The 16956-nt window shown below is 40.0% G+C and overlaps 1 protein-coding gene across 3 annotated transcripts in view; it reads left to right on the plus strand.

Moving 5' to 3' along the window:
- LOC138975037 (uncharacterized) overlaps positions 1 to 16956 on the plus strand; it is a 44764-nt gene that overhangs the window by 15314 nt on the left and 12494 nt on the right. Inside the window, exons 1-5 of one of the 3 annotated variants that reach the window (XM_070347688.1) lie at positions 4999 to 5133; positions 5566 to 5610; positions 7033 to 7232; positions 7651 to 7799; positions 13744 to 13913. In XM_070347688.1, the coding sequence (XP_070203789.1) occupies positions 7059 to 7232; positions 7651 to 7799; positions 13744 to 13913 (493 nt within the window). In that variant the 5' untranslated portion in view covers positions 4999 to 5133; positions 5566 to 5610; positions 7033 to 7058. Of the gene's footprint in view, positions 1 to 4998; positions 5134 to 5157; positions 5179 to 5565; positions 5611 to 7032; positions 7233 to 7650; positions 7800 to 13743; positions 13914 to 16956 lie in introns of those variants that run through there. The other 2 variants (XM_070347689.1, XM_070347687.1) reach the window with 2 other exon arrangements.

Consider the following 16956-nt stretch of genomic DNA (forward strand, 5'->3'; position numbering starts at 1 on the left):
ATGTCCACCAAATACCCGTTTGACTTGGAATAATAGGCCGCAAAAAGTAAATATTCGCCGTAATGGCTTGAGGTTTACTGGCCGATGTGAATGCGTTATATATTGTGCGTAAAAAATGTCTGTTTGTCTGTAAAAAAATTCAATTTCAAACGGCAGAAATTAATATGTAAAGCGCGGAGAGCAACGGTTAATTGTGGTTCGCGCTATATAAGCTCTCATGATAATAATAATAATAATAACAAGTCGCGTAAGGCGAAAATACAACATTTAGTCAAGTAGCTGTCGAACTTACAGAATGAAACTGAACGCAATGCAATTTTTCAGCAAGACCGTATACTCGTAGCATCGTCAGTCCACCGCTCATGCTCGTGGCAAAGGCAGTGAATTTGACAAGAAGAGCGGTTTAGTAGTTGCGCTGAGAAAGATAGCACGCTTTTCTATACCTCTCTTCGTTTAAACTTTCTGAGCGTGTTTTAATCGAAACATATCATATCTATATGTTTTTGGAATCAGGAACCGACAAGGAATAAGATGAAAGTGTTTTTAAATTGATTTCGAAAATTTAATTTTGATAATAATTTTGATATTTTTAATTTTCAGAGCTTGTTTTTAATCCAAATATAACATATGTAGGGGAGAGTTACTGATATCGTACCACTTAAGGACAAACAGCTCTATAACGCAACCATTTTATGCTAGGCACTTCAAATTGTCCATAAACACTCATCTCCTGTGCCTTCAACGTTCCGTATATTGTTTTCAATGAAAAAAACGCAAACTTGGTTTCAGTACGGATTTAAAAAAATCATCCAAATGGTACGAATTACAAGACCAGTTCTGTAATGCGTACCTGTCAGTCACTTATAACGTACTAGGGGTACGATATTAGTGACCTTGTGGTACAATATCAATAACTCTTGAAGCAGCGCTGAAGCCCATTCCGTTTGCAATGGCTGCCAGACATTTTTTCATGTCCTCTGATGTCCAGTTCGAGGGGGAAAGCATTTTTCTGAAACAACTTCAGGCTTCAGACTTCTTAATAAGTACTCCTAAATGGATCATTTGGCAATTAATAGGAGGTTGTGTCATCCTGCATATCGTACCAGAACATGTAAAGCAAAGGCCAATGTTTTGATCCAAATGCAGCCTACACTCAACAAGGTATTAATGTATAGTCAAGTTAATTTGCTCAGTGGTGTAGTCTTTGCATAGTCACACAAATTTGTCACTACGAAAATAACATCAAAATGCGAAAAAAGTGAATTTTTCGTTCTTGCTGGTGGTTTTCTCGCTAGCTGCCATGTTGACACCGGAAGAATGCTTCTTTCCTACGGGGTTCTCCCCACACTTCAGCAGGGGCTTCAGGCATTCGTCATTTCGCGGGAATGGGGGTGGTACGATATGGATAACAGGTACGCAATCAGTAACTCTCCCCTATATGTTTTTGGAATCAGAAAATGATGGAGAATAAGATAAACGTAAATTTGAATCGTTTTATATTTTTTTAATTTTTTTTTACAATTTTCAGATTTTTAATGACCAAAGTCATTAATTAATTTTTAAGCCACCACGCTGAAATGCAATACCGAAGTTCGGGCTTCGTCGAAGACTACTTGACCAAAATTTCAACCAATTTGGTTGAAAAATGAGAGCGTGACAGTGCCGCCTCAACTTTCACGAAAAGCCGGATATGACGTCATCAAAGACATTTATCGAAAAAACGAAAAAAAATTCGGGGATATCAATCCAAGGAACTCTCATGTAAAATGTCATAAAGATCGGTCCAGTAGTTTGGTCTGAATCGCTCTACACGCACGCACGCACACACACACACACACACACACACACACACACACACACACACACACACACACACACACACATACACCACGACCCTCTTTTCGATTCCCCCTCTATGTTAAAACATTTAGTCAAAACTTGACTAAATGTAAAAATTAGATAGCATGACTAACCTACCTCCCTAAGAATATTTGCAATTGCCAATGAGCTTTGATCATATAAACTAAGAATGTCACAGACCTATGGGTAACCAAGCACCACTAACACCTACACAAAACCACCACCCCCCCAAAAAAAAATTCAACAACATTCGATTTTCGACTGAATCATTCAGGTACGAATACTTTTTCCTTTCAAACATTGTTTTTATCATGTTTCGTAAGAAATCACTTGATTTATAGCAGTTTCATTCTCAAAAGTGATGTACGTTACTATTTGGATGACGACCATGCACACTTTACCCGTGGGGCTGGGCTCGTCCATCTCGCACGTAGGTGTGAAAGTCCTGTTGTCATTGATAGATCATATGCAAATGACCAAGGGAGACTAGTTAGGTCACGCTTGTCACAACATCTCGGCAAAACGAGAACGTTTTATTTTGGTTATAAGTAATTTTTCTTTACACAAAATCAACAAATCGTGTCGATTTTCACGAATCACAGACAAAGCATGCATTGCAAGCAATTTTTTAAATATTATTTTAGACTTAGTAGACTGTGTGAACCTCGAAATCGATCTTTGGCGGCCATCTTACATTTACCGCGGACTGTACGACCGTTTGACTGACCGATACCGAATTTACACAAGGATAATAACGTACATCTCGCATCACTTTTCCAAGCGAAATGAACGAAGTTGGCAGCTCCGTCGAGCTCATTTTTGGTCTCATTAAACACTGCATTCATTTCCTGTCTGGTTTGTATGAAGGATTTACCGGTCGCGCACGTGTTCGGAGTACAGTTCTTACAAAACTGAAAGCACCCAATATCGCGTAACGCTTTTTTCTCCAGAATGACTAGGTAAGGTTGGAATCACAAGTCCGTTATTCATTGCTTACGGCATAAATTTGCCACCATGTTATACCAAAACGTTCGTCCATTCATCCTCTTTCATCCAACACAAAAATGTTCTTTGCAAAAAAAGTTTATTAGAAGCAGGAGCCTGCCAAATAATTCAAGCGGGCTCTTTCCTTCTTTCGACGCCATGACAGATTCTTGGCCATATATATATTTTCTAATCCTACCGCAAACTGGATAGCAGACGCGGCACGACTGTTGCACCACACTTTGAAGTAATCCCACACTTTGAAGTAAATTACTTCAAAGTGTGGGGATGTGCCCCACACTTTGAAGTAAACCCATTTTTTACTTCAAAGTGTGGGGGGATCTTCCCACACTTTGAAGTAAACTCAGTTTTTACTTCAAATTGTGGGGGGATCTTTCCACACTTTGAAGTAACTTACTTCAAAGCGTGGGACTTTTGCATCGCCTGTTTGAGCCTGATGATTTTGTCAAAAAAAAATGGCAAAGTCTTTTGGATGAGTGAACAGAAAAAGTGAGCGAGCCAAGAAACATAGTGATGTTTGTTATCAGGCTTTAAGCAATCTCCCATTGTTGAGTGTGACGAAAACTCGTGGTGACGATTTTAAAACATGTTGGGTCACGCATGGTCCAATCTTACATGGTCCAACCTTACATGGTCCAACCTTACATGGTCCAACCTTACATGGTGCAACCTTACATGGTCCAACCTTACATGGTCCAATCTTACATGGTCCATATATATATTATTGGACCATGTAAGATTGGACCATGTAAGATTGGACCATGTAAGATTGGATCATGTAAGGTTGGACCATGTCATATTGGACCATGTAAGATTGGACCATGTAAGATTGGACCATGTAGGGTTGGACCATGTAAGATTGGACCATGTAAGGTTGGACCATGTAAGGTTGGACCATGTAAGATTGGACCATGTAAGGTTGGACCATGTAAGGTTGGACCATGTAAGATTGGACCATGTAAGGTTGGACCATGTAAGGTTGGACCATGTTATATTGGACCATGTAAGATTGGACCATGTAAGGTTGGACCATGTAAGGTTGGACCATGTAAGATTGGACCATGTAAGGTTGGACCATGTAAGATTGGACCATGTAAGGTTGGACCATGTAAGATTGGACCATGTAAGATTGGACCATGTAAGATTGGACCATGTAAGGTCGGACCATGTAAGGTTGGACCATGTAAGATTGGACCATGTAAGATTGGACCATGCGTGACCCAACATGTTTTAAAATCGTCATCACGAGTTTTCGTCACACTCAACAATGGGACATTGCTTAAAGCCTGATAACAAACATCATAATGTTTCTTGGCTCGCTCACTTTTGCTGTTCACTCATCCAAAAGACTTTGCCATTTTTTTGACAAAATCATCAGGCTCAAACAGGCGATGCAAAAGTCCCACACTGAGTTTACTTCAAAGTGTGGGAAGATCCCCCCACACTTTGAAGTAAAAAATGGGTTTACTTCAAAGTGTGGGATTACTTCAAAGTGTGGTGCAACAGTCGTGCCGCGTCTGCTATTCAGTTCGCGGTAGGATTAGAAAAAATATATATATATATACCAAACCGATGTCAAATACGAGCTGATTTGGTGAAATAAAGCACATTTCTACTTGCGAAACCCATCGAACAGCCATTAGGCTAAGCGAGAGAGTTCTCGTGATTGTTTTAATTAAAAAACTGATTCATAAAAACTAGAGACTAGGTTTCTGGTCAAAACGAATGATTAATCTGCTGTATTATTCGCTTGTCGGAAAGACAATCGGCCTACGCGCGTCTCTCAAATATGACCTTCTCTTGTCTACTGTCTCGGAAGATTTATTCTACTCCCAAATAGCACTTCTTTGCACCTCTTATGACTCCTTCGTCCTCTAGAATCCCGTATCCACACCAAATACGAGCTGATTTGGTGAAATAAAGCACATTATTTTCTACTTGCAAAACCCATCGAACAGCCATTTCCGGTGCTCGATCGCGGACATTTTCAGCTTTGAAGGCTATTTACGGGCAAATATCAATCGCTCCCTGACTTTTTATGCATCGAGAAACAAATTTAGTCATCTCTGAATCAGTAGCTTACCTTAAATCCCGACATAAATCAAACAATACCTAGAAAACAGACAAAACTTGCCTTCACACGTGTCATGAGCGGCCTTCGGCCTTTGACCGGTTATCCCCCGTGCTGCCGGTCTCCCTCACTACCATCATTTAAGATTAAACTGAAGACTCACCTGTACACATTTGCCTTTTACTGAAATGAGCAAAGTAATGAGGACATTGAGGCTGTGGTGTAATGCGTGCATGTGACTTGTGAGTGAATGTGCCGAATGATAAGTTTGCTTGTTGACTGGTTGTTTTTAAATCTTCTAGAGTATCATATATATGTATCAGGTTTAAAAAAAAAGTTGACTATTAATGTTTGTATTGTATGATGGATTTGAAAAGCGCCATGGCATTGTTATCTGGCGGTGGACAGCGCTATAGAAAAATGTTTTATTCTTCTTCTTCTTATTATTCTACCTGTTACGTTGTTGTGTGTCAGCAATGTTGCACGACGTAAAATATACAAACTGTTGAGCGTTTTTCAGTTTGTTTGTTTGTTTCCATACTTCTTTTTTTTTAACAATTTGTTTGTTTATTTAATCACATCACTCATCGGATGACTTTAATTTTGTTAATTTTCTTCTTTGCCTGCAGGAGGGGTTGATCCTGGGATTGTGCAATCGGGAAATTGTGTAAATTGTGAGTTGCATTAGTAATAGTCAGGGGCGGAGCAGTTAAGCCAAAGAGGGTGGGGGGTTACAACCTGGGGTCCAGGGGTAGACCCCTTGTGGGGTACAGGGGCAAGGCCCCGTTGGGGGCTGGAAAGCCTGAAGATGAAGAGTTTTGGCTATTTTATGAACAAGTTATGGCTTATCCTTGATTTTAAACATGATCAACTGGTGTCAGCAGCCACTCATTATTTCTTTTAAAGTTAGTATTAAATCTTTCTTTTTTTGGACAGCCGGGGGGGTTCCGGAACCCCTGTAACCCCCCTCCCACCTAATCCGCCCCTGATAGTTTCTATACTCCCTGACAGAACAAAAATACTCAGATAGTTTGAGTGCAGACATTCATGATGAGGCTGTGTATTTTAAAACAGGTTATAAGACTAGAAAGGCCATGCATTCACTCCCCTATCATATGCAACAAACATCATGATCTTGAGTTCCTATGCAGATAAACAAAATAACACAGACAGCCCGGAAAATTGAATTCACAAGAGCCAGATTCCCCTTGTCAATATCGACAAAACCTCAGAACAGCCTAAGCACGACACGTTTGGCCTGTTATCAAAAATAATAACAATCATTGTTCTATCAGCCAGTTTGTGCACATGTCCCGTCTAGTTATAATGCTATGGCATGCCAAAAGATGTTGTCATTCTTCTCAGAGGCTGCAGAAGGCAGGTTTTGATCCTGTTTTCAATTGGTAATGCGATGATACACAACACATTTCATCAAATGCTGGACGCATTGCCTTCAAACTCTAATGGCATTGTGCTAATAGCTTTGACGAAATACAAACGCTTTCAAAAAAGTATGTTTCGGCATAGATTATGCTGATCTGAGACATGGGAGAAAGAGTTCTAAAAATAAAGTGTGTCTTGAAAGAGTACAGAAATTAAAGGTAGTATTTAGAAAAATGAAACACAAATGACGCTCACATTTGATGAATGTTCAACACCAACAGCTCAAAACTCGAAACAAATCTGAATGTATAGTGTCCGCCACTTTTGGTATACACAGTTTGAATGACATGACATGGGAATGAATTGTTTAGTTGGGGTACAACAATGGGGCAATACTTTTTTTTGCTCAGTTTATTGGATGAAAAAAGTGAAGTCGTCACAGTGCAGCTTCAATTATTTTGAATGGATGGACATTTATTAAAAAAACATTTGAAAAGGCGAAGTCTGTCGGAATACATCAAGTCAGATATTGACCACATTATAAAACAAGGAGCATAAACCTGGTATCACACAGGAAGCAATGCACTTTTCTCTATACATCCTTGAAAATGGCAATGTTAAAGAAATGGTCCTGGGGAATGTGATTGTTGTGTTGCATCGTTCTGTTAAACTTTGCCATTACCTGAATGATGTTGTTGATGCAACCCGTGCAGTTACTACAGAGTGCGGGTCACACTCCATGACTGTAAGAGTGGAAGTCGAGCCTGATTTCATGGGCACGATTTACGCACAGGACCACGAGGACAGCTGCCAGTTTACCAATACTTCTCAGGATCCCACGATCTACATTTACGAGTTTTTCCACTTGAACTCATCCTCATACGGGGAATGCGGGCAAACTTTCACTACCGCGGTACGCATGATTATGATCATGATTACCAAGCATACATATATATATATATATATATATATGTATGCAATACAGTGAACACACCGTTCGTTTCAGAAGCTGGAAGACGCTTGGTTGTATGCCGCTTTTTGTCGGTCAGGTTGAACGTCAGAAACTAATAGTTTGTGGATTTGATTTTTAAGGGTGTCAATGGGTTACAAGCCGTGCAATAAACAATTCCCAAAACAATGGTAATTTTCAAAAAGCATACCTCATTTAACCAGAAGTTTAAGGTCTCGTAGCGAAAATTCTATGCACAGACTTGCGTTTCTTTAGACATGTAGCTAAGTAGAGCTGGACAGTGAGGACGAGCTATTACTTCTCTTATTTAAAACATCTCTCATAGATATAGTATAATATTTTAATTTTATTTTCTCGGCAGGGAAACAATAGCCGTGAGTTCTCAGCGACAACCATCGTGCAGTTCAATCCGAGTGTGTTAGTGGCCTCCGACTTGAGTCACACGTCCTCGTGCGCTTTTAACAACGATATCTCTGTGCGTACGCAGCTGGGGAACATCAATGGGTCTGGGTGAGTAAGACATGCACGCTTATTATTCAAGGAGGCCCAATGTTTAAGGGTGAGAAATAGTAGACATAAGGCATATTATCCAGAATGCCCAATGGCTAAAGTCGAGTAAGACATGCAAGCTTATTATTCAAGGAGGCCCAATGGTTCCGAGTGAGAAATAGTAGACATAAAGGCATATTATCCAGAATGCCCAATGGCTAAAGTCGAGTAAGACATGCAAGCTTATTATCCAAGGAGACCCAATGGTTCCGAGTGAGAAATAGTAGACATAAAGGCATATTATCCAAGAATGCCCAATGGCTAAAATCGAGTAAGACATAAACGCATACTATCCAAGGAGGTCCAATGGTTCAGTGTGAAAGACATACATTCATATTATTCAAGGAGACTTAAATGGCTCAGAGCGAGCGAGACATAAACGCATATTTTCCCAAGAGACTCAATGAATCAGAGTGAGTAAGACATACAGGCATATTATCCAAGGAGACTCAATGAATCAGAGTGAGTAAGACATACAGGCATATTATCCAAGGAGACCCAATGAATCAGACTGAGTAAGACATACAGGCATAGTATCCAAGGAAAATTATTGAATCAGAGTGAGTAAGACATACAGCCATATTATCCAAGGAGACTCAATGAATCAGTGAGTAAGACATACAGGCATATTATCCAAGGAGACTCAATGAATCAGAGTAAGACATACAGGCATATTATCCAAGGAGACTCAATGAATCAGAGTGAGTAAGACATACTGGCATATTATCCAAGGAGACTCAATGAATCAGAGTGAGAAGAACATATTAAAGGCATATTATCCAAGGAAAATCAATGGTTCTGGGCGAGTAAGACATAAAGCTGATAGCTGTTCATACGTTCACACATTTGTTTGTCCGTAGTGGTTGGCGGCTGGAGGCAGTGCATACTTCATTATAACAGTGTCTGAGATGTTTTGGTTTATTTAACTTTCCCCCCCCCCAAATTCTGGTTCTATTTAAAAAAAACAACAACAAAAAAAAAAACACCACAGGATGACAAGACTTTTTTTGTGCATACAAATATATATGTATCAGGTTGAAAATGAATCTAATACTCCGTCACGGCGGAGGGCTGACCGTGCACCCAAAAGCGGACTCAACCAAATGGGTATTTTTTGAAAGCTTGGGGCCTGCCGAACATAAAAATCGATGTTAACAAGAAATATTCAAGGGCGCACTTTCTCTTTTCAGTCAAAATTCAACTATACCCTGAAGAGTGATGCACGAGCATTTCGGACGCTTGCCTCTGAAAAAAGAAGTTCTCAGCCAAATTACGAACTCGAACTGGTACGTTTTACATATAAATGTGTTAGTTGGTATCTTTTGATTATCACAAAACAATTTTCGACTGCTTTGGCCGAGGATGCTGGTGACAGTATCATTATTATGAACCCTACCCTAAATCCAGGAAAGACGTCGTCCAAAATGTAGGTAAGTTTTCATTAAAAATAATTTCACACAAGACTAGTATTGTTGTTTGGCTTCAATGGATATATTTTCGTCAAATATGATGTCTTTACATAATATCTGTAAAATATGAATGGATTTGAACCATATACTATGTCACTATGACCTTCCAATCTTCCTAACCCCCAGCCCAGTAAAGCGTGCGAGACGTTTCCTGAACAAATGTCGCTTTGTGGTGCGAGTTCAGTGTGACATGATTAGTTTCCAGAACCCCATTTCTGACTTTCGAAGTTTATCTACATACATTTAGCAATGCATGAGCAAAATATGACAACTTAATGGTGCCTTCTGGTTTAATGCTATGGTAAAAATTCTTGTGATAGTGTTTACAGCTTGAAACAAAACATAACAGAGCGGAGTAGTCTTCCTCAATCTGGTTCAGAGCATAATGTATTTCTATTTTCAGAGGTAGCATTATTTCTGATAAGAGCTAGAGCCAATTATAATGATGCTGAATATTTGAAAAATGAACTTTGTGACTCATCTGAGTAGCAGAAGAGCTTTCGTGATCGTCAGCGTAAGGCTGGCTGTCTTCAAGGCAATTCCTAGATGAACAACTTAACACTGCGTTCGATTATTCGCCCGTTTCTTAAGCTAGAGCTTTGAAACTGTACACGCGACTAGGGCTACATGAACGCTTTACAATACATACAATATAGTTGACTCTCGCGTTATTTAAAGGTCACAACAAGGTCATTACCAGGCAAAAACGAGGGAAAACCGACGGAAAGTACCATTTTCTGCAACTGTTTGTTAGAAAAAGCTTTCAAATTCAATTATTTTGGGGGGATTAACGCATCTCTAGACATGACAATCATCCGATTATCAGACATCAATTGTGGAGGTCACGACAAGGTCATTACCAGGCAAACAAGAGGCGAAGCCTTCAAGGCTCACGTAAAAAATCGACAAACAGTAACACAAACTCAATCACTCCGTCACACATACACACACACACACACACACACACACACACACACACACACACACACACACACACACACACACACACACACACACACACAGTAAGCATAGGTGAAACTATGCAAGAAAGCGAGACCCTGGATCTGCCAAGAAGTCTCGGCCCGCTCACAATAACAATGACCGAGACTTTCAGTAATTCCTTTGCGTGACGTCTAACCCTCTTACGTCATAATGTGACGTCTTCAAATAGTTTCTATCACACACGTCGAACACTTTTGACCGAGACTGACGTAATCCATAGACTCGGAAATGTTAAAGTTTCTACCACAGACATACACACATACATACATACATACGCACGCACAGACAGACAAAGTTTATCATCGCATAGGCTACACTTACGTGAGCCAAAAACGAGGGAAAACCGAGGGAAAATACCATTTTCTGCAACTTGTGTGAAATTAAAAGCTTTCAAACTCCATCTTCTTCTGGTATTGGCGCATCTCTAGGCATGACAATCATCTGATTAACAGTCCTCAATTTTCAAGGTCACTACCAGGTCATTACCAGATAGAACCGAGAGAAAACCGAGAAAAAATACCATTTTCTATAACTTTTTTGTAAGTAAGAGCTTATAAACTCCATCTTCTTCTGGGATTAGCGCTGATTTCTATGACCCTGAAGTCCGAGGAAAGTTTTCTTGGCCCATGCCTAGTTTGAAGGTCATGACAAGGTCAAGTTTACACGTTTTCTATTTGTGTTCGGCTATTTTCTAAGCTAAAGCTGTTGAGGCAGATTCATGACATCTTCCTTCGCCCACAGGGGCTCTAGGGGGGTGGGCGGGGCTGGATGTAATAGGGGTAGAAGAGAAGGGGAGAGAGAAGAAAAAGTCAATGTTAAGGTGTTCATCTACCGATAGCCTTGCGGTCTGCAAGCCTGACTCTGAGGATCACACCGGCTGTCCTGGCACTCAGACGAGTCATAAAGTTGATATATTTTCCGTCGTTTTACCCAGTAATGACCTTGTTGTGTGACCTTTAAATATTACGAGAGTCAACAATATTTGTTTCATGTCTTATAATGCCCTACACGTGTGTAAAATCCCATCCTTGTCATGACCTTCAAAGTAGGCATGGGTCAAGAAAACTTTCCAAAGACTTCAGGGTCATTGAAATCAGCGCTAATCCTAGAAGAAGATGGAGTTTATAAGCTCTTACTTACAAAAAAGTTGCAGAAAATGGTATTTTCCCTCGGTTTTCCCTCGGTTTTATCTGGTAATGACCTTGTTGTGACCTTGAAAATTTAGGACTGTTAATCAGATGATTGTCATGTCTAGAGATGCGCCAATACCAGAAGAAGATGGAGTTTGAAAGCATTTACTTACACACAAGTTGCAGAAAATGGTATTTTCCCTCGGTTTTCCCCAGTAATGACCTTGTCGTGACCTCCACAATTCATGACTGTTAATCAGATGATTGTCATGTCTAGAGATGCGCTAATCCCAGGAAACAATTGAATTTGAAAGTTCATTCTTACAAACAGTTGCAGAAAATGGTACTTTCCCTCGGTTTTTCTTCGGTTTTACCTGGTGATGACCTTGTTGTGTGACCTTTAAATATTACGAGAGTCAACAATATTTGCGTTATGTCTCATAAATCCCAAGACGTGTGCAAAGCTAGTTGTAGTTAAGCTTTAGCTTCGAAAATAGCTGACGTCCAGAAAGTATTTTATTTGATCGTAAAAGATATTCCCAAATAGAAAACGTGTAAATTTGACCTTGTCATGACCTTCAAAGTAGGCATGGGTCAAGAAAACTTTCCTCGGACTTCAGGGTCATTGAAATCAGCGCTAATCCCAGAAGAAGATGGAGTTTATAAGCTCTTACTTACAAAAAAGTTATAGAAAATGGTATTTTCCCTCGGTTTTCTCTCGGTTCTATCTGGTAATAACCTTGTTGTGACCTTGAAAATTGAGGACTGTTAATCAGATGATTGTCATGCCTAGAGATGCGCCAATACCAGAAGAAGATGGAGTTTGAAAGCTTTTACTTACACACAAGTTGCAGAAAATTGTATTTTCCCTCGGGTTTCCCTCGTTTTTACCCGGTAATGACCTAGTCGTGACCTCCACAATTGATGTCTGATAATCGGAATATTGTCATGTCTAGAGATGCGTTAATCCCAGGAAACAATTGAATTTGAAATCTTTTTCTTGCAAACAGTTGCAGAAAATAGTACTTTCCTTCGGTTTTCCCTCGTTTTTGCCTGGTAATGACCTTGTTGTGACCTTTAAATAACGCGAGAGTCAACTATATTTTACGTATTGTAAAGCGTACATGTAGCCCTAGACGCGTGTAAAGTCTCAAAGCTCTAGCTTAAGAAACGGGCGAATAATCGAACGCAGTGTTAAGTTGTTCATCAAGGAATTGCCTTGAAGACAGCCAGCCTTACGCTGACGATCACGAAGGCTCTCTTGCTACTCAGATGAGTCACAAAGTTCATTTTTCAAATATTCAGCATCATTATATTGGCTCTAGCTCTTATCAGAAATAATGCTACCTCTGAAAATAGAAATACATTATGCTCTGAACCAGATTGAGGAAGACTATTCCCATCTGTTATGTTTTGTTTCAAGCTGTAAACACTATCACTAGCAATTTTACCATAGCATTAAACCAAACGGCACCATTAAGTTGTCATATTTTGCTCGTGCATTGCTAAATGTATGTAGATAAACTTTGAAAGTCAGAAATGGGGTTCTGGAAACTAATCATGTCACACTGAACTCGCACCACAAAGCGACATTTGTTCAGGAAACGTCTCGCACGCTTTACTGGGCTGGGGGTTAGGAAGATTGGAAGGTCATAATGACATAGTATATGGTTCAAATCCATTCATATTATACAGATATTATGTAAAGACATCATACTTGACGAAAATATATCCATTGAAGCCAAACAACAATACTAGTCTTGTGTGAATTTATTTTTAATCAAAACTTACCTACATTTTGGACGAAGTCTTTCCTGGATTTAGGGTAGGGTTCATAATAATGATACTGTCACCAGCATCCTCGGCCAAAGCAGTCGAAAATTGTTTTGTGATAATCAAAAGATACCAACTAACACATTTATATGCAAAATGTACCAGTTTGAGTTCGTAATTTGGCTGAGAACTTCTTTTTTCAGAGGCAAGCGTCTGAAATGCTCGTGCATCACTCTTCAGGGTATAGTTGAATTTTGACTGAGAAGAGAAAGTGCGCCCTTGAATATTTCTTGTTAACATCGATTTTTATGTTTGGCAGGTCCCAAGCTTTCAAAAAATACCCATTTGGTTGAGTCCGCTTTTGGGTGCACGGTCAGCCCTCCGCCGTGACGAGTATAAGCAATTGTGAGAGAAGTCTGAAAAACATAATCTCTGATCCAATGCCGCCATTTAACCCCACCGGTGGTGCTGGCGGATGCACTAGCAGAATGAGTAATTTGAATACTTTTCCACGGCTTTGCTTTTTAACAGCATAAACCTTGCACAAAGTGAGAGCTCGGCTGAAGGGAGATTTTCTGAGTTTTACCGCTTTGGTGTTTCTGCCCTCGACCCGGAAGGCAATGGCGCGGAACTGTCGGGAAGTGAAGAGGTGACTGTTGGGACCCGCCTCAAGCTGTTCGCAATGGTACTCCATAATTCAAGTAAGTGATCGAGGCATTGATGGGTTGATAACATCCTGAACTCGGGTCAAAATGAGTCTTCGGGTCTCATTTATCCCTGACAGGATGCCTTTGTTTTCCTTCTCTGGAGAGGAAATCAATTTTGTACATATTTAGAGCTTTTCGTAATGTGTTATTGATATAAGCAGATTCGTGATCGTCGATAATAATTTTTCATGGTGTTGTGTAATTTTTTAATTTAGAAAGGAATTGTTATGTAAGACAGTTTCAAGCGAGCTATCTTTCGGGGATGTATTTACTGTGCAAACAACGCTAAATATGGCAAAAGTGTCACGTGATAATCAACTGTGGCTACAAAGCAGACGATACTTTTTTCCGTAGCCAGTTGGGAGTGATGCAATAATATAGCTATTCTGATGGACACGTGGGGGAATTCGGGGGCTGTGATTGGATGGTCTCTTCCGATCATCAAAGCATAATGCTACGGAAGTCGGCCATTTTTTGCCACTATCCAAAAGCATATTGGCAACAACAAAGACGCATGGTTCCGGTTTACCCATCTGTACCACACGATGTTTTAATCGACAACAGCATACACTGACAACTTGAAATTCTTCTCGGGTATGTTTTTCAGCTTTACAAATGTTGATAGCATACCCTTTTCTGCTAACTTCCCGATGAAACAGGACTAAACCGGAACCAATTATTTTCTGTCCATAAACACCACAAAATGCCCAAAGTCGAAAGATGTAGTACAAACAGGGGAGTAAAACGGAACAGCCGTTTTTGTGTGCCTGTGTGAGCTCAGTTGCATGCCGACTGACACAAACTTTCGCATTCGGCTTTTCTTATCTCGTAACTCCACACTAAATACCCCACTTCCCCTCTGAAGTATTGATGTACAACCCATGGCACTAACATTCATGTAGTCGTTTATATATATATGAGGCTTATATCGCGCGTATTCCGTGGGTACAGTTCTAAGCGCAGGGATTTTTTATTTTTTTATTTTATTCATTTTATGCAATTTATATTGCGCACATATTCAAGGCGCAGGGATTTATTTATGCCGTGTGAGATGGAATTTTTTTTTTACACAATACATCACGCATTCACATCGGCCAGCAGATCGCTGCCATTTCGGCGCATATCCTACTTTTCACGGCTAATTATTCCAAGTCACACGGATATTTTGGTGGACATTTTTATCTATGCCTATGCAATTTTGCCAGGAAAGACCCTTTTGTCAATCGTGGGATCATTAACGTGCACACCCCAAAGTAGTGTAGTCGTTTATAACTGAGGTTGAACAATTCGCTTCATGACGAGACAAGTATAAATGCCATTCACCCAAACTGAAAACTTCGCTGCCGTCTGCTCGCGTTGTACGGATTAGCTGTTCTCTTCTCCTCCTCTTGTTGCATCCTAGTTCTTCAGTTGTTTCTAGTTTTCCGTTGATGTTGTGTTTTGGTCTTCTTCATAAGTTGTCTTGTTCAAAATTTAAAAAAAACTCAAACTTCTTTTTTGTTGTATACGAATGAACTAATAAAAAGCTGTTTAACAGCTGTGTTGTCAAATCGAGTTTTTTTCCAAAGTCAGTGTGGCGCCTGCGCAAAACTAATGCGCATAAGAAACGGCGTCTGCTATCAAAACCTAAGATCAACGCATCGACGCAAAAACTGTCATTTTGTAAGTTTGGAACAACAAATCAAGGTCAGAACAGCTATATAATCGCTATTGTGTTTTCAGCATAGCAATAGGGTCCGATATTTAGACGAGACAAGTATAATGCCGACGAGTCGAAGACGAGTCGCATTATACTTGTTCGAGTCTAAATATCGGACCTTATTCCCCCCTCTGCTTCTTTACCTCTGTAAACTTGTAGGGGTAGTTATTTTTCGATAATGACCCAGCAACCAAACAAATAACGACCCAGCAACAGCCTGAATCCTCGATAGTGCAATGGGTTGAGAAGTTGTTCTGTTTCGGTACTACTTTTTGCGACTGAAAAGTTCCGAACGCTCTAACGTACGAAGTATACATCTCTGGAGCAAACAATACAAACATACCGCATAACAGGCCTGAACACATGAATCTTCATATAAAATCCATGAGTTCGGTTGTTTTCTAAATCTAGATTTGCCGTGCTCAAACGTTCATCACAAGCAATTTCCCGCAAGGCAAGTAACTCATACTTTGTCTAGCGACAAGAGTAGTTCCCCTTCTTTTCACTCAGTTTCTTCGACAACAGACTGCAATCCGACGGTCAGTTTTCAACAATATTTCATTTAATAAACAGATCACACGCAACCAAATGCACACATCTCATCAATTTAAACAACATAAAGCGGTTTCATACACTATTTTCCCCAGAAAACTGAACTTCATACAGTTTTTAACGTTGGAACACGGGTGCAAAAGTTCGTCTGTCTGAGACTCGGCGTGTAACCTCTACCTATTGCTACGCTGAAAACACAATAGCTGTTAATATCACGGTCTCCTTCCCACAGCAGTCTAAAAATTTCGACTTGTTTTGACCTTAGAACGATGTCTTTATCATAACTGTGAAGATTAGAACGGAGATCACTGTCGAAGTCGGCCATTCTACAATCACGTTTGTCTTTCGTCTGTTATCAGAAACATTAGTGAAAAACATATGGGAGGTAACTCTGTATTCTTGTTTTGATAGATTTCCCTTTAATGCGCGTAGTAGTTATTCATCCTGTCAGAGAGACCTGAGTGATAGCATGGACGGATGATTATCAGAATGGGGTTGATAAATGGATGGTCGGATGAAAAAAAGCATTGGTTTAATGAATGCTTGGATACATTGATTAAAAGATGCTGCTGCTGCGCTGATGATGATGATGATGATGATGATGATGATGATGGTGGCGGTGGTGATGATGATGATGATGATGATAATGATGATGCGACGATGATGATGATGGTAATGATGATGATTGATGATGATTGATGATGATGATGATGATGCTGCTGCTGCTGCGATGATGATGATGATTGATGATGATGGTAATGATGATGATTGGTGATGATGAAGAGG

The sequence above is a fragment of the Littorina saxatilis genome, linkage group LG9 (genome assembly GCF_037325665.1).
Source record: "Littorina saxatilis isolate snail1 linkage group LG9, US_GU_Lsax_2.0, whole genome shotgun sequence".
NCBI classification, from domain to species: Eukaryota; Metazoa; Mollusca; class Gastropoda; order Littorinimorpha; family Littorinidae; genus Littorina; species Littorina saxatilis.